The sequence below is a fragment of the Schistocerca americana genome, chromosome 11, assembly GCF_021461395.2.
Source record: "Schistocerca americana isolate TAMUIC-IGC-003095 chromosome 11, iqSchAmer2.1, whole genome shotgun sequence".
Lineage (NCBI taxonomy): Eukaryota > Metazoa > Arthropoda > Insecta > Orthoptera > Acrididae > Schistocerca > Schistocerca americana.
The window spans coordinates 45493779-45517010 of NC_060129.1; the positions used below are offsets into that span (position 1 = coordinate 45493779).

The following is a 23232-nucleotide window of genomic DNA, read 5'->3' on the forward strand; positions in this document are numbered from 1 at the left end:
TTATGTCATAAAAGAAACAAGACATCAGAGGATACCCCAAGAGCATCAGAATGTGCACAATGAAAGTGCATACTTAAAGTGCACATTTAGATGTCCAGATACCCAATGAAGTAGTCCTCGACCTGATATTATAAGCTTTTCAGTGTGGTTTTCGGGATGTAAATTTTCTTGGAGTACCACTTCTGTATTATCTCATGTTTGGTTCTTTATTATGGCTTAATGCTGTACGTGCTAGAAGGTGAAAACGTGCACTTGAAATGCAGTGAACAGTGTGTGGAATTAAACATTTCAAATACTTTGTCTGCCTCAGCAGAAAAGATTAATAAAAGCCAAATTTCTTTAGCAAACTGACAAAAACAACTTCATTGTTCTGCAAGGGGATTAATGCTTGACTGTTAGAAAGGTAGAAATAAAATAAAATCTGAAACTAATACCAAATTTTTGCCTTCCGTAATTATATGAATGTATTTTAATTCACCAGATAGCTTCCGGCCACAGAAATCCATTTTGTTTTCATTTGACGTGAGAGCATTAACGAAGAGGAAGCAGCAAAATCACGAAATAATATAAACACGTGTCACGTGGAGACTATCCACTTCCCCACTGTAACTCAGACTGCTCTGCGCATCAGCCCCGGATCTATGATAGTTCCGAACCGGGACAATACTCGATACTCAACTGCGCATGCGGACGAGCCCACTCATAACTGCTATATCGACTCTAATGTAAACAGTTGTGACATCACGTTCATTGCAGGCAATTTTTTGTTATGAAGCATTGCATAGTCTTCCTAAAGCCTTTGACACATTTTGCTGCTGGCAGATGCTTGTATGTATGAATACTATGTTCTGTTGTTGTATATGGCGTACTTCCTTTGCAATTTAAGTTTTATTTTTGTTTTTTCTCTCGTTCATCTTTTATTGCTGCAGTATTTTGCAGTAGCAGGATATAGTAATATCCTTTGTTAGAGTATCGGTTCTTACCGGTCAAAATTACGAAAATTTAACTGAAAACTAAAACAATGGAAAATTCCCGGAGTTTGAAAAATTCCCTGTTTTTTCCCGGTTCTCTCTCGGATGAAAAAATTCCTGGGTTTATCCCAGATCTCCCAGGTTCTATACACTCTATTATAATAATTACCGCACGCACAGAAGCATTCCGACACTCTTTCCTCCCACGCTACATGTGAATGGAACAGGAAGAAACCCTAAAGACCAATACTACAGGACGTGTATCATCTGCCGAGCACCTCACGGTGGTCTGCAGAGTATACATATAGATGTAGATGGGCAACAGTGCAACGAATCACGGCTCAAATCGACGCAGGACACGCTAGACAAACACCGAGTGGGCAATCTGTAGGAATACAGGCTCTGTTGGATACGAGAGCCTGCACCGTGCACAGTGCCACTGTTAAACTGACGTCGTCTGGCACGACAGCTCCCATTTATCGCCGATCACCGGGGACTGACACCGGAACAGTGGCTTAACACGATATGGTTGCACGAATCACAATTTCGCCTGACAGGAGACACCGTGCGAACACAGACCTCACGAATCGACAGATACTGCCTGCCGAGAAGGTGCAGTTCGAAGCTGTGGTGTGTGTTACAGTCCGGGTCACATTTTCCCAGTACAGAATGAGCCACCTAGTCATTCCGGAACTGACTTCAAACGGTCCATGGCACATCGAGCCACTCAGAGCGTCTCCACCCGTTTGGCCTCCCGACAGCCAGACAGTACTGCAGTGTTTCGAGATAATGTGTTGCCACATTGCTCCCTTGTTGCCAGGGAACGGTTCCAGGAACATGCACCGGGGGACATGGTCAAAGACCGGGAAGACCACCCGGGAGCCAGCCCAGATTTGAACCCCACCGAACGTATCGGGGATGTCACAGAATGCGGGCTTGTACCGTGGATCCTGCATCCGGAACAGATCAAAATGGGCAGCAGCTTTGCACACAATTCGATGTCAGCTGCTTCCGAAGGAGTATCGAGGACTTGTAGACTCAGTTCTGTGGTGTCTCACTGCAGTCTGCAGGGTCAGAGGAGGCTCCATGGAATATTAGGTACCTATCCCCTGAAAATATTAGGTCCCATGAAATTTTCAAAATCATTGTATTGTTGGCAAAATCACCAACATACACTACTGGCCATTAAAATTGCTACACCATGAAGAAATGCAGATGATAAACGGGTATTCATTGGACAAATATATTATACTAGAACTGATATGTGATTACATTTTCACGCAATTTTGGGTGCACAGATCCTGAGAAATCAGTGCCCAGGACAACTACCTCTGGCCATAATAACGGCCTTGATACGCCTGGGCATTGAGTCAAACAGAGCTTGGATGGTGTGTACAGGTACAGCTGCCCATGCAGCTTCAACACGATACCTCAGTTCATCAAGAATAGTGACTGGCGTATTGTGACGAGCCAGTTGCTCGACCAGATGTTTTCAATTGGTGAGAGATCTGGAGAATGTGCTGGCCAGGGCAGCAGTCGAACATTTTCTGTATCCAGAAAGGCCCGTACAGGACCTGCAACATGCGGTCGTGCATTATGCTGCTGAAATGTAGGGTTTCGCAGGGACAGAATGAAGGGTAGAGCCACAGGTCGTAACACATCTGAAATGCAACGTCCACTGTTCAAAGTGCCGTCAATGTGAACAAGAGGTGACCGAATCGTGTAACCAATGGCACTCCAAACCATCACACCGGGTGATACACCAGTATGGCGATGGCAAATACCTGCTCCCAATGTGCTGTCACCGTGATGTCGCCAAACACGGACGCAACCATCGTGATGCTGTAAACAGAACCTGGATTCATCCTAAAATATGACGTTTTGCCATTCGTGCACCCAGGATCGTCATCGATTACACCATCGCAGGCGCTCCTGTCTGTAATGCAGCGTCAAGGGTAACCGCAGCCACGGTCTCCGAGCTGATAGCCCGTACTGCTGCAAACATCGTCGAACTGTTCGTACAGATGGTTGTCGTCTTGCAAACGTCCCCATCTATTGACTCAGGGATCAAGACGTGGCTGCACGATCTGTTACAGCCGTGCAGATAAGATGCCTTTCATCTCAACTGCTAGTGATACGAGGCCGTTGGGATCCAGCACGGCATTCCATATTACCCTCCTGAACCCACCGATTCCATATTCTGCTAACAGTCATTGGATATCGACCAATGCGAGCAGCAGTGTCGCGATGCGATAAACCACAATCGCAATAGGCTACCATCCGACCTTTATCAAAGTCGGAAATGTGATGGTACGCATTTCTCCTCCTTACACGATGTATCACAACGTTTCACCCGGCAATGCTGGTCAACTGCTGTTTTGTGTATGAGAAATCGGTTGGAAACTTTCCACATATCAGCACGTTGTAGGTGTCGTCACCGGCGCCAACCTTGTGTGAATTCTCTGAAAAGCTAATCATTTGCATATCACAGCATCTTCTTCCTGTCGGTTAAATTTCACGTCTGTAGCACATCATCTTCATGGTGTAGCAATTTTAATGGCCAGTAGTGTAAATAGAGCCACAAATTTGGAAATGACATTACACTTACCAATAAAAAAATCATTACAATGTGATGATTAAAACTGGGTGTCCTATTCCTCAATGCCTTGCACAAACACAGCCAAACAATGAAAAAGTGGAAGATCCCAGTTTATGGCTATGTAAACAGTATGGATAACAAGAAGCTGACAAAGAAATTTCACCTTCTGTGACAACAATAAAAGAAAACACCTGGGGGAGTTGCTAGTCTCCTACCAGGTGCCTCCCCAGGTGGCGGATAGGGGAATGCTCACCAGATATGGTGGGTACCGGGGAAATAAAATACCCGGGGTGGACCAAAACTAGCAAACTAGGGCACGACGGTTCCACATGTCAGTGGCGGTTTCCCGACAGCGTCTGTTCCACATGTTAGTGGCGGCTGATTTGTGTTTCAAGGCTCCACAACCTTGATCCTACCAACTGGCACATGTCAGACCAAAATACAATTACAAGTAAAATCATGGTTCGTGTATGTAATAACAAAAGTACCCCAGGTGGTGAAATCAACCCACCTAGCAGAAAGGTGGCAACCGGTCTATCGGATTCTGGGGAGACCGGACCTACACGACTTGTGAGTGGATCGGAGCACTCTGGAAAACTTCCCAAAAATGAAGATTACATTGGAACAGTAAACATACGGACACTAATACAAACCGGAAAATTATACACATTAACAGAAGAATTAAAGAAGCTGAAAATCCAAATCCTAGCAGTACAAGAGACCAGATTTCCTGATAATCAAATCACTGACTACAATGGCTTCAGAATTTTCAAAAGTGGAACGGACAGAAAAATTGGTAAAGGGGCAAACATGCTTGGTATGGCCTTTATGGTCGAAAAATCCTCAGTTAAATTTGTAAAATCTGTAAAAACTATTAGCAATAGACTAATGTTTCTTAGGTTGAAACACAAGAATAAATATTACACCCTAATTAATGTTCACGCACCCTGCAACGTTGACAATAGAAAGGACCTAGACAATGTGGATAAATTTTGGGAACGATTAGAACTTGAAATGTCAAAGATACCGAGGAATGATGTCAAAATACTTCTTGGAGATTTCAATGCACAGATTGGCAGAGAAAAGAAATACAGGAAGACGGTTGGGCTATACCCAGCACACAAATTGACCAACAAAAATGGCATGCGACTAATCCAACTTTGTCAACAATTCAACATGAAAATCAGCTCAACGTCGTTCAATAAGAAACCAAGAAAACAGAAGACCTGGAGATCCCCTATAAGCCAATTGGGAGAATTTCAAATTGACCATGTGGCCATCTCATATAACTTCCAAAAAGAGATCAGAGATATCCAGGTTAGGAGAGGTGCAAATATTGACTCAGATCATTATCTCACAAGAGTTCGGGTCCAATTCACCCCAAGAAGGAAAACACCAAGAATTCCACCAGCAATCCCAAAATTTGACCAACAAAAACTAACAGAATCAGAAACAAAAAATGGGAAAATTCTCCCGCAAGCAACTGGGAAACATTCAAGGAAAAAAATCACAAAAACAGCGAAGGAGCAAATACCACTGAAGAAGAAGCACAAACATCCATGGTGGAATATGGAATACGAAAAGGCAATTCAAGTTCGTACAGAAGCCTTTGCAAAGTACAGTTCAAATAAAAATGAGAAAACTCTTCAAAACTTTTTAGAAACACGGAAACTTTCAAATAAACTTATTAGACAAGAGAAGAGAAAGTATGTAACTCAGCAACTGGAATCAATAGAAGCAGATTTTAAAAATTATAATACGCATGGATTCTACAAAACTTTTGCAAACCAAATTAAAGGGTATATCCCTCAAAATGTCTGTTTTCGGAAATCAGACGGGAATCTGGCACTAAGCGACGAAGAAAACTGTGAAGAATTAGCCAAATATTTTGAAACGCTACTAAACTGTCCAGAACCAACAGAAGCTCTTCCAATATCCAGCACTAAAGCCCCGCAACAGCAAGACCCTGTACCGCCAACTGAAGAAGAAATTATCAAACACATAAACAAACTCAAAAATAACAAAGCATCAGGAGAAGATGGAATTGTAGCCGAATTTCTCAAAAGTCTAGGGTCTAACTCAAGAAATGAGCTAGTTAAAATTATTCAAAACATATGGGTTACTGAAGAAATACCAGAAGATTGGAAATGTGCCCTAATACATCCGTTACATAAAAAAGGGGATAAATCGGATGTGAACAACTATAGAGGAATCTCCTTACTTGCCGTCACATACAAGATATTATCAGCTTGTCTTCTTGAAAGAACACAAAAACTGCTAGAACCCAAAATCTCAGATTTCCAAGCTGGTTTCAGACCAAACAGATCATGTCCAGAACAAATTTTAAACTTGAAATTGATTACAAGGATGAGACAAATGCGAAGGAAGCCTACAGTATATGTCTTTGTCGACTTTAAAAAGGCATATGATTCAATTCACAGACCCACACTATTTAAAATTCTTGAAGAACAAGGATTGGATAAGAAGACACGGAACATCATAGAGCAGACATTAACAAATACAAAATGCAAAGTGAAATTCATGGGAAAACTTTCAAAATCATTTGAGATAAAAACTGGGGTTAGACAAGGTGATGGATTATCACCTCTGTTATTTAACTTAGTTCTGGATAGAGTCATGGCAGAATGGGAAAAAGAACTCAAAAAAGAAAAGTACTGGAAACCAATATCACTGGGAACCAAAAAAGATGACCTACAAATCCCCTATTTAGCCTACGCAGACGATCTTGCAATAATGGCAGATTCTAGTGAAATGGCAGTCAAACAGATAGAAACTTTAAAAGAGTGTGCAGGAAAAGTTGGCCTACAAATATCTTTTGAGAAAACGGTGTTTACAACAACAAATCTAGAAATTTCTAAGTTACAAACCAAATATGGAGAAATTAAGAAGGTACCATACTTTAAATATTTAGGAGAGATAATTTCTGAAAAATACTCACAACAAGAAAAAATATTAACAGCTCGTAGGGGTCTAGGGCTGGTCCAAAACATTTACAATAAAAAATGTCTGTCTATAAATACAAAAATTAAACATTATAAGTCGGTAATTAAACCAATAATGCTATATGCCAGCGAAACCTTGACACTTAAAAGGAAAACAGATATGGAAAACCTGAAGAAAGAGGAAAGGAAAATCATTAGGAAAATTCTGGGACCAAGATGGACCAAAGAGGGGTATAGATTACAGAAAAATTCTAAAATTGAAGAATATTCTAACATAGAGATAGACATGAGGAAGAGGCGTCTAAAATTCTATGGCCACATAATGAGACTTCCTGATCACAGACTTACAAAAAAAATAGTAAGATACGTAGCATCCCTTGTTAATGGAGGAGAATGGATCAAAAATGTAAAGAAAGATCTGGAATTAGCCAACATTACTACTGAAGACATGAACAAAAGAAACAATTTCAAACTTAAAGTTGACAAATGGGAGGTCAAACCAGAGACAAAAGCGCCGAGAACTGGAACAAAATGGAGCGAAGAAAGAAAAGCTGAATTCTCGCAAAGAATGAAGACCTGGTGGGCAAACAAGAAGAATAAGAAGCCCCAGAAGTGAACCATCTTTACTTAGCGTCTTCCATGTTGGGAGCTTTACGACTAATAATAATAATAATAATAATAATAATAATAATAATAATAATAATAAAAGAAAACAAATTTCATGGTTTGTAGACGTTAAGAAAGATATGCAGGAGTTGGGAATAATTGACAAAGACATAAAACATACGTGAATTGAAGGAAAAAGGTGCAAAACGTCAAGTGTTTCCAGAAGAGAACAAAAGAAGTGAGGAGGGACAGAGACAGAAGAAAGAAGAAAGCAACAGAAAGCAAGAATGAAGAAATGTCGGGAAGGAAAAGTTAGTGTCCTGAACCATCTGCTGATCCTGAGTTGACTAGATTCAAATACTACTACTACTACTACTACTACTACTACTACTAATAATAATAATAATAATAATAATAATAATAATAATAATAAATCTAGGGTGGACCAACGCAAACCCAGAATCCCATAGCATGGCTGAAATCCATAACAGCATGAAAGATTTTAAGGATTTTAAGGCCCCTGAGGTAATTCAGTAACTGCTGAAATGTGGAAAACTGGAAATGCTGGAACAGTCAAGAAGCTACATGGAGTCTTTCAGAAAGTCTGGGAAACAGTAGCTGTATCAGATTACTGGGAAACAGCATTCATTTCTCCTATCTATAAAAAAAAAAAAGAGGTAAAACTGACACAAACAACTGTAGACGAATTTCCATTCTTCCAACAATTTACAAAATTCTGTCAAAAACATTGCAAAACTGACTGGAAAGCCAACTATATCGGCAACTAGGAGAGTACCGAGGAGGATACCCCCTGTAGAACAAATTTCAGTTATGAAGTTTATTATCAGGTATATAAGAATGAGAACCAAAATCATTTATATTACATGTGTAGTCTTCAAAAAATCATGTGAGTCAACTGTCAGTGAAATATTGTTCAACTCCTTAAAATAGTTTGGTGTTCACAACACATCATTGGCAACCGTAAAATACACATAGATAAATACAAAACGAAAAATTAAAGTTTTAGGTGAAACCTTCAGAGTTTTTGAGATAAAAACTGGTCCAAGACAAGATGACGGACTGTCCCCACTGCTGTCAAGCTGTGTACCAGAAAAAGTAATCAGGGAATGGAAAAAAGGGGACAGAATAAGAAGGAATTTAAAATATTTTGAATAAATAGACCGGCTCTTTTGCATATCTTTCCATCTCAGCTGAAACTATAGACGACGCAACAATGTAGATGAGTCTACACAAAACAGGTTCAAAGGCAGGCCGACGGACGAGGCAGTTATTATTAACGTGCAGCTACTCTCAGAGGACCAGTGTGGTGCGTAATTATCTCACGGCAGTGAAACTTGGTCGATATTCCAATTTTGGCCACAGGGTGCAAATCTGGCGCTGTAAATGCAAGACAGACACACGGAAAAGTTTCCGTATGGTAACAGGACGTGGACAGTAAAGGACAAACACGTGAGAAAGGCGCAACACTGATTTTGTAATTAAGTGCCGCTTACAAAATTTGTTCAATACGAGCACCAAAGTAGCCTAGGAGACGGTGCATCCGCGAAACGACACGTTCGACAGTTACTCGCAACGATTCCAGTGGAAGACAAGCGACATGTTCCTGTATATTGGCCTTCAGATATGGTAAAGACTGAATGTGTCTCTGGTAAACACGTTCTTTTAGATATCCTCGGAGTCAAAAGTCACACGAATTCAGATCAGGTCATCTAGCAGGCCACACATCTGGAAAACCTACAGAGATAACACGTGTGTGGAAGGCTGCACAAAGCAGATCTGTTACTGGGCGAGTGACTCGAGGGGTTGCCCCATCTTTCACAAAAACAAAGGTTTCCACACAATTGCGCTCTTCCAAAGCACCGTACGAGGTGGTCGATAACATTCAAATTTCACTGTACACCTGTCAGGGTCTCCGGTTTATTCTCTTCAAAGAAGAATGGCCCCAGAATGAAGCCGCTCGTCGATACACCCCACACAGTGAGTGCAATGTTTCTTTGCGCACAATATGCGTTTCACTAATATCCCCGATTTGGTAGTTCTGTGTCTCACTGCACCCTGTAGCGAGAAACGTGCCTCGTCACCCCACAGAATATTTACTGGACACAGAGTGTCAACTTTGGCGCTTGCCAGAAACCGAAGAGCAAATGCAAAATGTTGCTGCAGATCGTGAGGTTTCTGTTGCTAACTCGTCCGGATCTCGTCGCTCGCAATGTGTCCGGTGGAATATAAGCGAGGTGTTCCCGTATATTGGCCTTCAGATACGTCAACTACAGCCAGTGTAAAACAGACAACAACCCTTTCCGTACTGTCAGTCACAGGACGTACAATTCTTGTGACACTCAGTAAGAACTAGTACTATGCAGAGCACGTGCTGCACGCTCAATTAAAGCGACAGCAACCTTGTCAATAAATTCCACCGAGATAGCGTGCCCTCCTCTTCTGTGTGACAAAGTGAGCTCACCCGTGTTTTTTAATTTCATTGTCATCGTCTTTAAACCATTTAATGAGATCAGGGTTCTCCTCAGACATTTCAGTTGGTGACAGTCTCTCGATGTCACACTGCTGGTTGGTTTTGGGGTTTGATGAGGGCTAAACATCGAGGTCATCAGTCCCCTGTTCCAAACAGACGTACTTGTAAAAGTCATATACAGTAAAAGCGTAACCTCTGCACCCAGAGGGAGGGAATACCAAGGGGTACAGAGCGAAAATGAACACCACAATAACACAAAATAGAGAACACTTAAAAGGAGCAGAGCAAATAGTTGACTAGAGTAAAACAGACTACAGTGGTTGATGGATCAGGTAGAAAGTCAACCACTCAACTACAGACGAAGAACCTCCAGCTGGAAAGTGTCAATAGAGGTACCATCACAACTTGTTACCAGAAAAGACACTATTTTGGTATCCACGTCACAATTAAAAGTAGCCGGAGTGGGTGTAGCCTGAGAAATCGTGCGAGAGCGCCCACACTAGAGCGAGTGATAAAACACAGCTGCACGGATAAAACGTAAAACTGAGTCAGCTATAGAGGCATAGTCATCGAGAATTAAAGGAAGTGCGGCTGGTAAATTAAAGGACTGCCACAAGGGGGCTAAAAGGGGGCAGTCCATCAGAAGATGGACCACTGTCAGCCCTGCATCACAGAGACACTCGGGCGGGTTCTCACGACGAAGGAGATAGCTGTAGGTCAACTGCGCATGTCCAATTCAGAGACGGCAGAGAACAACTGAGTCCCTACGCGTGCCCCTCAAGGATGAGTTCCGTACGGCCGTGGACGACTTGACCATGTGGAGCTTATGTGGCGTGTTCGAGACAGACCATTCGGAGCTCCAGACATCGCAGACCTTGCGATGTAGGGCTGACCGGAGTCTCTTTCCACGAGACCGAGCTCCAGGGATGGCGAAGTGGTGGCCTGCTCGGCCAACCGATCGATACGTTCGTTTCCTGGAATGTCTATGTGGCCCGGAGTCCACACAAACGTCGCCAAACGACCACACTCGGAGAGAGCAGAAACAGCATCTAGAATACCACGCACCAAAGGGTCCCGATAAAAAACACTGGTCGAGTGCTTGCAATCCACTCAGGGAGTCACAGCATATGAATGTCACACTGTAATTGCAACCGTACAGAAAAACAATTTCACTAACTGTGCACGGTCTCCCTTCTCGACAGCATTACAGCTTGTCAAATGACACCGTGGATGTCATCCTCTCATACAAACAATGTACAGTGCCAAACTTGGACCTGGTGGCCAAAACAGGAACTAACTGTTTTTCCAGTATAAATCAGTTATGCACTAACACATTATAAATCTACAAAGTTTTGCTGCCATACAATAACTGTAGCCCACACTGTATCTCCATGTGTAGCTGTACACCAGCTGCAACCACCCAGTACATGTTTTGAAAAAAAAAAAAAAAAAAAAAAAAAAAAAAAAAAAAAAAAAAAAAGAGAGAGAGAGAGAGAGAGAGAGAGAGAGAGAGAGAGAGAGTATGTGACAAACGTGAAGGAGACACCGAAATACGTGGACACTGATTACAGATGAATAAGAAAGGGTACAGAATTTGAATATATAGGTGAAATAATGCAATCGAGTGCTTCTGACACAGAAGCTAACTTAGCAAGTACAAGGAAAATGGATGCAGCTTTTCATTTAACAAAAAACCTGCACAACAAGAAATCTTTATCCATAAATATTAAACTTGGCACTACAACAATCCTTAGACCAGAATGGCTTTGTGCTTTAGAATGCCTGTTGATTAAATTTAGCCAAATATTTGGCTGAAAAAGAAAAGAAGAAAAGGAAAACATCTTGGCATCAATGGAAAATGGAAATTAAGACGTAATGAAACAGTAGGATGAATATTAGACAGTGAGGAAGAGAACAGTTGTATTCTATGGATATCTAGGAAGGCTAGAAAGAAACAGAACAAAAAGAAAATAATTTTTTTGACATAAATCCAAAAATAACAATGAGGTGAATCAAACAATGGAAAATCCTGGATGGAATGTAACAATACAAGAGAAGGAAAGTTGCTAGTCACCATATAGTGGAGATGCTGAGTCGCGATAGGCACAATAAAAAGATTCACAGAATCATATCTTTCGGCCGTTAAGGCCTTTGTCAGCAGTACACACACACACACACACACACACACACACACACACACGCACACGCACACGCGCGCGCGCGCAACTTGCACACACGTCTGCAGTCTCAGAGAACTGAAACTACACTGCGAGGAGCAGCACCAGTGCATGATGGGAGTGGCGACTGGGTGGGGGAAAGGAGGAGGCTGGGGTGGGGAGGGGGAGGGATAGTATGGTGGGAGTGGCAGTCAAGTGTTGCAGTTTAGACGGAGGGCAGGAGAGAAAGAGAAGGTGCGGAGAGGGTAAGTAGCGGAAAGAAGAGAAATAAAAAGACTGGGTGTGGTGGTGAAATGACGGCTGTGTAGTGCTGGAATGGGAACAGGGAGGGGCTGGATGGGCGAGGACAGTGACTAACGAAGGTCGAGGCCAGGAGGGTTACGGGAACGTAGCTGGTGTCGGTGGGAAGGATCCATATGCCACAGCTACTGGAAAGAAAAAAAGGAGAAAAGAAACAAGACATTAGTTATTCTATGTGGTCCTCAATAGGCCAAAGCCATATATCTGTCCTAACAATAAATCTGTAAAATTCTCGGGTCTGTTTGCCCGAATACACTTCACCAAACCCACACGATAAATTTTCACAGGGGTTTCCGCAGGTACTTCGGGGCACCATATAGGCTTTATTTCATCGAAATCAGAAAAAAAGATACCGTAATTGAATGTTTTATTTGTAGAAACATTATCAATTTATAAGTTTTCACAAGTAACCTGGTGGACCAATTTCAATAATACTGATTTTAATTTTAATAATCAACAGCCTCAGTTGCACCGTTTACCTAGAATTTACCTAGGTTTCAGTCAGGATAACCCAACCTTCTTCAGAATAACAGTAACTACCATTTGTCCGTAGTGGACATCGTCAAGCGAAAACTACAAATCCATAAATTTTCATCAGAGTGTAAAACTTATCTGGAACTGCCTAGGCCCTACGGGCAGCCCCTTCCTCCTGTGACAGACTTCTTCCGACAAATGTTTTCCCTCGTATTTTCCCTTCGATTACGAGTCATAATAGCTGGTATCTTTCGCCTCTTATAACGTCTCCTTGATATTGATTTACTTTATAGAGGGAAACATTCCACATGGGAAAAATATACCTAAAAACAAAGATGATATGGTTATAATAGAGGGAAACATTCCACGTAGGAAATAAATCTCTAAAAACAAAGATGATTTGACTTACCAAATGAAAGTGCTGGCAGGTCGACACACACACAAACAACCACAAACATACACACAAAATTCAAGCTTTCCAACAAACTGTTGCCTCATCAGGAAAGAGGGAAGGAGAGGGAAAGACGAAAGGAAGTGGGTTTTAAGGGAGAGGGTAAGGAGTCATTCCAATCCCGGGAGCGGAAAGACTTACCTTAGGGGGCAAAAAGGACGGGTATACACTCGCGCACACACACACATATCCATCCACACATATACAGACACAAGCAGACATATTTAAAGACAAAGAGTTTGGGCAGAGATGTCAGTCGAGGCAGAAGTGCAGAGGCAAAGATGTTGTTGAATGACAGGTGAGGTATGAGTGGCGGCAACTTGAAATTAGCGGAGATTGAGGCCTGGTGGATAACGGGAAGAGAGGATGTATTGAAGAGCAAGTTCCCATCTCCGGAGTTTGGATAGGTTGGTGTTGGTGGCAAGTATCCAGATAACCCGGACGGTGTAACACTGCGCCAAGATGTGCTGGCCGTGCAGCAAGGCATGTTTAGCCACAGGGTGATCCTCATTACCAACAAACACTGTCTGCTTGTGTCCATTCATGCGAATGGACAGTTTGTTGCTGGTCATTCCCAACGATCAAAGGCAGAGCCACGTGTGCAAGCACCCACGTGATCTACCAACTGACCTGCCTACACTGTGACGCATTATTTATATATATATATATATTTTTTACAGTCGGCAATAGTTCTTTCTGCTTTTTAATCCTACAACGGACTACTTCATTTGAAATTTTCATCACCCAGAACATCCGTAAGAAACGGCAATACGGATACATTTCCAAAGTGTCATATTTTCTTCCCCCAGATATCGATTGAAGGGCCAGTTTTCACACCGACGGAAAAAAAATTGAGAACTAGTAGTGACAAATCATTTACATGTTCAGTTGCGGACCGAGACCCGATCTTACGAAAGGTTTCTTCAGGCTACTAAATTGGTTCCTGGCTTTTTCTATTCTAGAGCTGATCTCTTTCTTGCAGTCACACTGCTGAGCCACCACAGGGCCCCGAGTACTTCGACGACAATACCTGTACAACCTTATTTCCCCGTACTGACAAGGTTGCCTGGACTCTTCTCCCAGATAAGACTACAACTTAGGTCTCAGGCAGGTCAAACTTGCCACACTGCCGGACTAAATTGTCTGTCAGGTGTCGGACTGCAGGCAGACCGTGTACTACAACAGTGACCAGCGTACCTAATACTGTCGATTATGTTTCCATTTGTGAAGATCCCACTGCTACCTTCTGCCAAAACTCTCCTAAGAATTGCTCCAAACTAAATGATAAATGAGAGAGGTGGTAGTACACGGAACTGACAAACACCTTTACTAATTGTAGTCGCTTCCAAATGTTCGTCTGCCAGTTTTCACACCTGCAGTCAGATTCCAATATCGGACACTCACGATACGTAGATCGTTTTGCTCGAAACTGGTTAACCTCAAAATCACTGCCTTTTACGGCTTACGCAATCGAAGGCATTTTTATAGTCCACAGAACACCTGTTCACATTGACATTCGTATGACTAACATATCTGTGCAGACTAAAGTGTCGAATGAAAATTTGTACTGAAGCTGGGAGTCTAAATCGGGCCTCCCGCTCACTAGGCAGGTGCGCTAACCGATACCCCCTCAGGGCACAGTGGCTCTGCAGAACTGTACGAACTATCCTAGCTCGCCTCCCTGCCCGATCCAAATTCCGTCACGCCTCGACCCACTCGGTATCCTTCCCCGACAGCACTGCAAAGACGCTCTAACAGTACCGGAATACTACCTCAGCTTCCAACAAATCCCAGCCTCAGAACGAATGTTCGTGCGTCCCCTCAGTCTGCACGTATACACCGTACATGCTCGAGACTCTAAAAGGTCTCCGGAACTGTATATTTTCATCTGATTCGTATCTCTGCACTCTGTGCACTAGTGCATTAGGAAATAAGACACTTCTGAAATGTGCTGCTCCAGAAGGAAGCTACCGTATTTACTCAAATCTAAGCCGTGCATTTTTTCCGGTTTTTGTAATGCAAAAAACCGCCTGCGGCTTAGAATCGAGTGCAAAGTAAGCGGAAGTTGTGAAAAATGTTGGTAGGTGCTGCCACAACTAACTTCTGCTGTTGAATATATGAGCGCTACACAGGCATGCTTTGCAGGCACAAAGATAAATACTGGCACCAAAACCTCTGCGTCAGCAAATAAATTAAAAGAAAAGGTAGAAGAATGTAAACATAATGCCGTGTATTCTTTCGTGTTTGCTGCTACTGCATTTAAATCCCGTCTGCCTAATAAACTACGAAATTAGAGTGAGACAGCAGCAAACACGGAAGAATATACATAACACGTCATGTTTATATTCGTATTATTCTTATGCTGAATAGTGATAGTCAGAAGTTAAGCACGGCAACTGACTAGATTTTTAAATCTAAGATGACTCTAATTTCTGTGCAGTATGTAATGTGCTAAAGAGGCATCTGCAAAGATTTTCAAACGGAGAAGAATTTTCGCTAATCTCTTGTTCAGAACATCTTCTATCATACGCAGTATATTATTTGGTTCTTGTAAGTAACAACAAATAGCAGTCTCTTGCCTCTGTTTCGCTTATGAGACAATTCCTCTCCTTTCCCCCCCCCCCCCCCCCCCCCAAATTGTAAGCGGCGGTAGCGAGCACAAAAGTGAGCCATGCCGCGTGCCGCTACAGGTCGTAAACACTCATTATCAGAATGCAACGAACAATGCCTGAAACACCTATAACAAAGAGAACAGCACTTATCAGATCAAAGCACAATAAGCAATCGATTCAAACTAGACAAAGCACGTGAAAAAGGAAGGGTACCCGTATTAATACGGACGGAGCGCCTGACGCATAGCAATGGCTACCTGGGAAAGCTTAACTGCTAAGCTTACGACTCGAACCAAACTACTGTAGCTGTATCTTCATCCATTCGACCTAAATTGTGTCTCGTGTTACAATTGACCAACTTTGTTTCGATTTGGAGGTGCAGTCTAAGACTTTTCTCTCGTCTCAAATTCCAGGTGCGGCTGAGATTCGGGAAATTTTTTTTTCCTCAATTTCGAGTCTCATTTTTCAGGTGCAGCTTAGTTTAGAGTGCGGCTTAGATTCGAGTAAATATGGTAAACATTACACAGGTAGATGGAGTAAACTAATTAAGAGATGCAACTGCGGAGAAAAGACCCGAGGAAGGGGTCAGTCAGTAGGACACGTCCCGAAGTACCGAGGAATCGTCAATTGAGAGGCGAGAAATATACCACTCTGCTAATCGGGACCCGGCACCGACCTCTCGCAGAGACTGCCACCGACACCTACGGACGACAGACGGGAGGGGTCCTAGACTCGGGGACGTGCGAGAAGAGGAGAGGAGAGAACTGACCCTTCTCCGGTGAGGGCGCAGCAGGACTGGATCTGCCACTGGTGGTGCTTGATGGAGGTGAGGTCGAGCAGGCGAGAGATCTCGGCCGCCGACATCGAGCCGCGCAGGTCCTGCTTGTTGGCGTACACCAGCACCGCCGCCTTCGACAGCTCCTCGTGCTGCAGCATGCGGCACAGTTCCTGCCGGCACACGCCGATGCGCTCCCGGTCCGTCGAGTCCACCACCAGGATCACGAACTGAAACCGGACGTGCACTAGTCTATCAGGCTGTGGCTGAGGTGGTCGTAATTTATGCCGACCGAATAAAAATGCCAAACTGTAATTATGAAAATTTGATCGATATAAAAATGTTACACAGTCAGCCTTACAAAAATTAAAAAGAGCCATTGTATTTATTGAAGGCAACTTGTCTCTTAACTTTTCTTGCCGAATAACATTTACATTCCCAGAAAATAAAGTAACTTTACATATAACTGTAATAACTGTAATGACTGTTAAGTACAATTTAGTCCTTTTTTGGAATGCTGCACAAATTTATAGATCTTCACTAGTTTCTTAGTTCTTTTTCTGCTAAATTATTCCCTTATTTTCAGCAAACAAGCCGGCAAAATGACAAGATTCTCTCCGTGCATGTAGTGCTGGCAGGACAAGAAACAATGAACTAATAAAGAACTTGTATAAATGGCTTAGTGTTTCGAATAAATTAATTGTACGAATTTAAATGAAACTATTTACCATATTTTATAGACTGTACGACATTTATTTCTTCAAAAAACTGCCTCCAAAATTCTAGTGCTTCTTGTACTCTAAATTAATATAAAAATGCCTGATTGTTTGATTTGAAATTTCCACTAGTCTTAAAAATGGCCATCTATTCGATGCCACAAGAAATCAATCTCTATCTGGCAACACTGGATTCGACTGGCAGCAGCAGTGCACCAATGCAACAAACTTAAGATGCGAGGATTCGTGAGCTCGCTAACACTGTCTCCCTCCCGGCTCGCCGTCACAAACCCTGGACACTGTCTAGCCTATGATGCGTAATTGCAGTCTATGGTGACAGTGAACTCTAAAGTGATGTATGTTATCGATGACAGTACAATATTTTTATTAGTAACTAGTTTTGTAAAGGAAAAAATAAAAGATCGTATGATGTGGGTTATAAATTTAAAGTAATGCCATATGGAGAGGAAAATGGAAACAAAGCAACTGAGTAGCATTGTGGCCCTCTAGCAACAGCAGAAACAATTTGTGGCTAGCAGACAAGTAAAGAAGAACTGAAAAAAAAAATGAAGGCTAAATGTGCAAATAGGGGACTGAATGCAAAATGGCCAAAACTACAAGTCGACTTACTGAAATGGATTCAAGGATACTGTCAAAATGGCATTAGAGTTAATACGAAAATGATTCAAGCACATACTCTAAGTTAGAGCTACAGTGGAACTTAACAGAGGTTAAGAGTGAAGTTGGTAACTGATACAGGTTTACAAAGCATCACGGACTTGGCACGTGAATCAAAACCAAAATATGTCAGAAAATGCCACAAGAGTATGAAGACGAAATATTACCTTTCCATCACTTTATTATTCAACACTGAAAGAAAACTACTGTGGAACTAAGCCAAACAGCGAATTACGGATGAAACTTCTGGCATCTGTTGTGCCGAGTAACAGAACTGTTGCCATGAAAGGTGCTAAAACTATAAATATAAAAAACAAGTACACATGAAAAAATACACTACAGTGTTGTCATTTCACGTCGTGCTGGTAGCACTAAACTTAATCCGATGATCATTTTCAAGCACAAAATGAGGCCAAAATCTTCTGAAATTCAACCACGTGGCAGTGTTCATGTACACGACAAGGGTTCAACGGATGAGGTCTGTACGAAATTACGTATTAACAGAGTGTCGGAGAGAAGGAAAGCTACTTTATTCAAGAAGAGTCCTCTTCTTTTGTTGGATCAGTTTAGAAGTCATTTGAAAAATTTTGTGAAAGAGAAACTGAGACAGAAAACTCAAGTACAAAGTTTGCTGTTATTCTGGGAAGACGTACTTCAGAACTGCAACCTCTCGATGTCTCGATAAATAAACCATTTAAATGGCGTGTATATGAGGGAGGAATGGAACAAATGGATGACTGATGAAATCAATCATGAATTCACACCAAAGGGAGATGTAAAATGACCTACGATCTAAGAAGTGCGTCAGTGGAAAAAACAGTACATGGTCTTGAATGAGAGAAGACATTATTGTTACATCTTTCAAGTAGCGTGGCATAAGTAATGCTCTCTATGGCAGTGAAGACTGTCTTATATATAAAGAGGACAAGGAGGAGGAGGAGGAGGAGGAGGAGGAGGAAGAAAAAGAAGAATATTTTTTAGTGTGGCTTTGCAATCTAATAATAAAAATGGTAAGGCTTATTTATTAAAAAAAAAGACTTGCTTAAAAATTAAGGTGCATCTTTTAGTCCATAACATCTTATGGGTCATAAAATACAGTAATTGTCAATCTGGACAGGGTGGGGGTGGGCGGACAAAAACCCAATTTCACCCACCAGGTGTATTCTAACAGGGTTTATCCCAACGCTGTCTGCAACACTTTAATTTTGTCATGTAGACAGTACAATATTTCCATAAAATATGTAGTGATATACACCACGCCTTGGAGTGAGGCATGTTCCCACACAATTCTTACCTATGAACAGTGCTCAAGGAGGAAATAGGACAAACAAATGGGTCACGGTAAATAGCACTTAACTGCTAGTCCACGAAAGGTGTGGTTCTGAGTTACTGAATGTTACATGTTTGTTTAAAGTTGTGCATTGCAAATAACAAAGTACTTATCTGAAACTTTTTCTATAAACTGTTGCACTTTTTTTAGGTATGTGATCTGCCACATGGGTAAATAAGTCAATAAAGCCTGGAAAATTGTTTACTTGTAGCACTGTCCCCACAATTTTAGGTTAGGCACTGTCATAATCAAAATGTAACCAGAAAAATATTGACAGCAAATATCTTACATCAGAGCATAGTGTAACAGAAATGCTAAATACAAGGAAAAAGTTATTACAAAACTATTCGTAAAGTCACTACATAAATTGTTCTGTAGTGACTGGATTAATCTACCAATTGTTTCCAAATTCGTGATCGCTTTCTTTAGCATTACAAAATGGAATACCAGAGAATTAAATTTTCATACAACTCAACAACACAATCCAATATGCATAAAACACTCAGGGAGAAACTGAGGTATTGTTAAGTGTAATCATAACACTAATACATGATTTGGTCCATATTATCATCTTGTTGACTTAAAGGTGGGAGTAATTGCCTCTCTACCTCTGTTTCGTAATGACACGTTTAAATAAAAAGTCTGTATTCACTTAATGTCTGACCTTCATTGACATTGTCACCTGCTTCCTACTTCGCTTTAGTATTGGGTGGTGGTGGTGGAGGAGGAGGAGGATCAGCTGGTACTGAGCGCAGGACAGTATAACCTTCAGTGCCTACGCGAAAACAGTTTGAGGCAATTGTCAGTAAAATACACTAAACAGGAGCACAAAACAGCACGGAAACTAAAAGTAACAAAATTTGGAAAGCTATATGTGTGCCTACACAGAATCACGAAACAAAGTATAGTGCCAATATTAAAACATTAGCTAAACAGGAAGAATGTCGTAGGAGGAGTTAAAACAATACAGCTGATGGACATGGCTGGCTGACTGCAAGAATAAAAAAAGGATGTGGAACCCACTCTGCAACATACTCAAACCTCCAGTCTAGAAGCTTATGCCAGAGTCCACAGACATAAGAAAACTTTAAAACTCGGGTCACGCTCATCTCGTGATTAGCTGAAATAGAGGGGCAGAACCTTGCCAATATTGGCTTCTGCCCTCGCATAGCGGTGTGAAATAATCTGTTAAAATATGGCGTGCAGAGATTCGCATTCCTCATCCTACAACTGCACGAGCTTCCTACGGAGTGCAGAAACGACAGCCTTTAGGGGAATAGGACACTGAGCCGTATTCTGTTTTCTGCAGCGTGATCGGCCTGTTCATTTTCCCACATCCCTACACAATCTGGCACTCGGCAGAATGACACCTGCTTTGCCCACCATCGGAGCAAGTATACAGTCGGTCGTATACCGGTCGGGCCAACTTCTCAGCTGGGTACAGGTTCTGTAACGACTGTAAGGCTCCGAGGGAATCTGAGCAGACGAGGAACCGTTTGCCTCGAATACGTCACATCTGCTCCGGTGCCTTCACCGTGGTGTAGAGCTCTGCTGAAAAACCGCTATACTCGTCACGATGGGGAATCCTAGTGACGTGGTCAGGGAGCACTACAGAGCAGCCGAGGGCATCCCTCGTTTGGAGCCACCGCTGTACATTACTGTGAAACAGTAATGCATACCAAAAATGTTAAAAAACATGAAGTGAAATGGAATATGCAGTGTACTATCTTTCTTAAAATTGGTTAACTCTAAAATAAGTCTGGGCCTCTGTAGGAGCCAATGTGGAAATCTGCTCCAAACCTGTTGTAAAACATTAAGACCACCTCCTAAAGGCAATTCTGTGCGCGAATCCCGTACGGCATCATCGACTGTTACCTGTTACGAAAAAGCCTTTCTGATGAAGGCTGAGCAATGGAACGGTACGCAGATGTGTACGGTTCGAACGGTATTCTAGAAGCCTAGTGCAACGTACGTAGCGGTCGCCTGACGTGAAGTGGCGGTTCACCGGCCTCTGCACAGAGGTTCGGTACGGGGCCCGTTCCGGACGCCCCAGTGGCCGACCGGATCCCTTCACAGTGCAACGAGCCCGACATCTTCAAACGAGAGGGCCTCGCAGACCCGTACACCCGTAATCTAGCCGAGATCGACAGAGGCTCTGTGAAACCAGAGCAGACGAGTCCTGTCTGCTCCCCGTGTACTGTGGCTGAGACATTTTAAAATACTTACAGCTTTAAGAGGGACTTTTTTCAGGTCCTCAATATGTGGGAACCGTGTAAGTTTACAGTCAAATATGACGCTCAGAAACATCACCGTGTCTTTAAAATTAAGACCAGTGTTCCACAGCCTCAATTCAGTAAAGTTTAAAACGGAACGAGAACAGTTAAAAAGAACACACACGGACTTCTCGGTCGAAAACTAAAAACCACTCTTCTCCACCATTTGTCCAAATGTCAAAGAGTTAGTCACAGCTGACAAGCTGTCGTCGAAAGGCTGGAAGAACAACAAAACAGGAAGAAGTCGTCGACAAACAGAGAAAACCGGACAGGAATTTTCACTACTGACACAATGCTATTATTAGCTATGGCAAAGACAGTAACTCTTAAAACATTGTCTCGAGGAATAGAAGCATCCTGCTCGCAGCAATCCTACAGGCCATCACTGGGTCGTATCTACAGTACTGTAACGAAAGGACAGAATAAAAATGGGAAGCCGTCCACGAAATCCCCATTCGTGAAGCAGCTCGAGAATAACACACCTCCGAGTAGTACCGTACGCCTTCTTAATGTCAAAAAATATACCCAGAAAGTGATGCCGGTCCAGATGCCTGTTGTACAGCCACCTCCAGGGCGGCTAGATTATCGAAAGTGGGACAATACCTCCTGAAACCACCACGGAGTTGCCCGGTTTCTAAGAACAAGACAAGGCGGCAGTTGACTATCTCCTCCTAGGTCTTTCCTATGAAGCCAGTCAGGACGACACGACAGTAACTAATTGGGCACATGCTGTCTTTCCTAGGTTTTAAAAGAGGAATTGAAATTGCCTCACGCCACGAGTCGGGAAAGTGACCCGACACCAAAATGGCATTAAAAAGTGCGAGGAGGGTATCTCCGTTTCACCTCGTGAGTGAGCAGCTGTAATGTTCATCAGTGGTGGATCGGAAGACCAAATTGCTCCTCTCAGCAACCAACCTTTGGTGCTGGAAAACAACACTACTGGCCATTAAAATTGCTACACCACGAAGATGGCATGCTAAAGACGTGAAATTTAAACCGACAGGAAGAAGATGCTGTGATATGCAAATGATTAGCTTTTCAGAGCATTCGCACAAGGATGGCGCCGGTGGCGACACCTACAACGTGCTGACGTGAGGAAAGTTTCCAACCGATTTCTCATACACACACAGCAGTTGACTGGCATTGCCTGGTGAAACTTTGTTGTGATGCCTCGTGTAAGGAGGAGAAATGAGTACCATCACGTTTCCGACTTTGATAAAGGTGGGACTGTAGCCTATCGTCATTGCGGTGTGGCCTCGTTTCACTAGCAGTCGAGATGACAGACATCTTATCCCCATGGCTGTAACGGATTGTGCAGCCACGTCTCGATCCCCGAGTCAACAGATGGGGACTTTTGCAAGACAACAACCATCTGCACGAACAGTTCTACGACATTTGCAGCAGCACGGACTATCAGCTCGGAGACCATTACTGGCGTATCACCCGGCATGACGATATGGGGTGTCATTGGTTACACGTCTCGGTCACCTCTTGTTTGCATTGACAGCACTTTGAACAATGGACATTACATTTCAGATGTGTTACGACCCGTGGCTCTACCCTTCATTCGATCCCTGCAAAACGCTACATTTCGGCAGGATAATACACGACCGTGTATTGCATGTCCTGTGTAGATACACAAAATGTTCGACTGCTGCCCTGGCCAGCACATTCTCCAGATCTCTCACCCACTGAAAACGTCTAGGCAATGGTGGCCGAGCAACTGGCTCGTCACAATATGCCAGTCACTACTCTTGATGAACTGTGGTATCGTGCTGAAGCTGCATGGCCAGCTGTACCTGTACACGCCATCCGA

General features: G+C 42.7%; 1 protein-coding gene across 1 annotated transcript in view; it reads right to left on the reverse strand.

Moving 5' to 3' along the window:
- LOC124553624 (ADP-ribosylation factor-like protein 5B) overlaps positions 1-23232 on the reverse strand; it is a 52081-nt gene that overhangs the window by 22621 nt on the left and 6228 nt on the right. The window contains exon 3 of the mRNA XM_047127478.1: positions 16414-16649. Coding sequence (XP_046983434.1) covers positions 16414-16649 — 236 coding nt within the window. The remainder of the gene's footprint in view (positions 1-16413; positions 16650-23232) is intronic.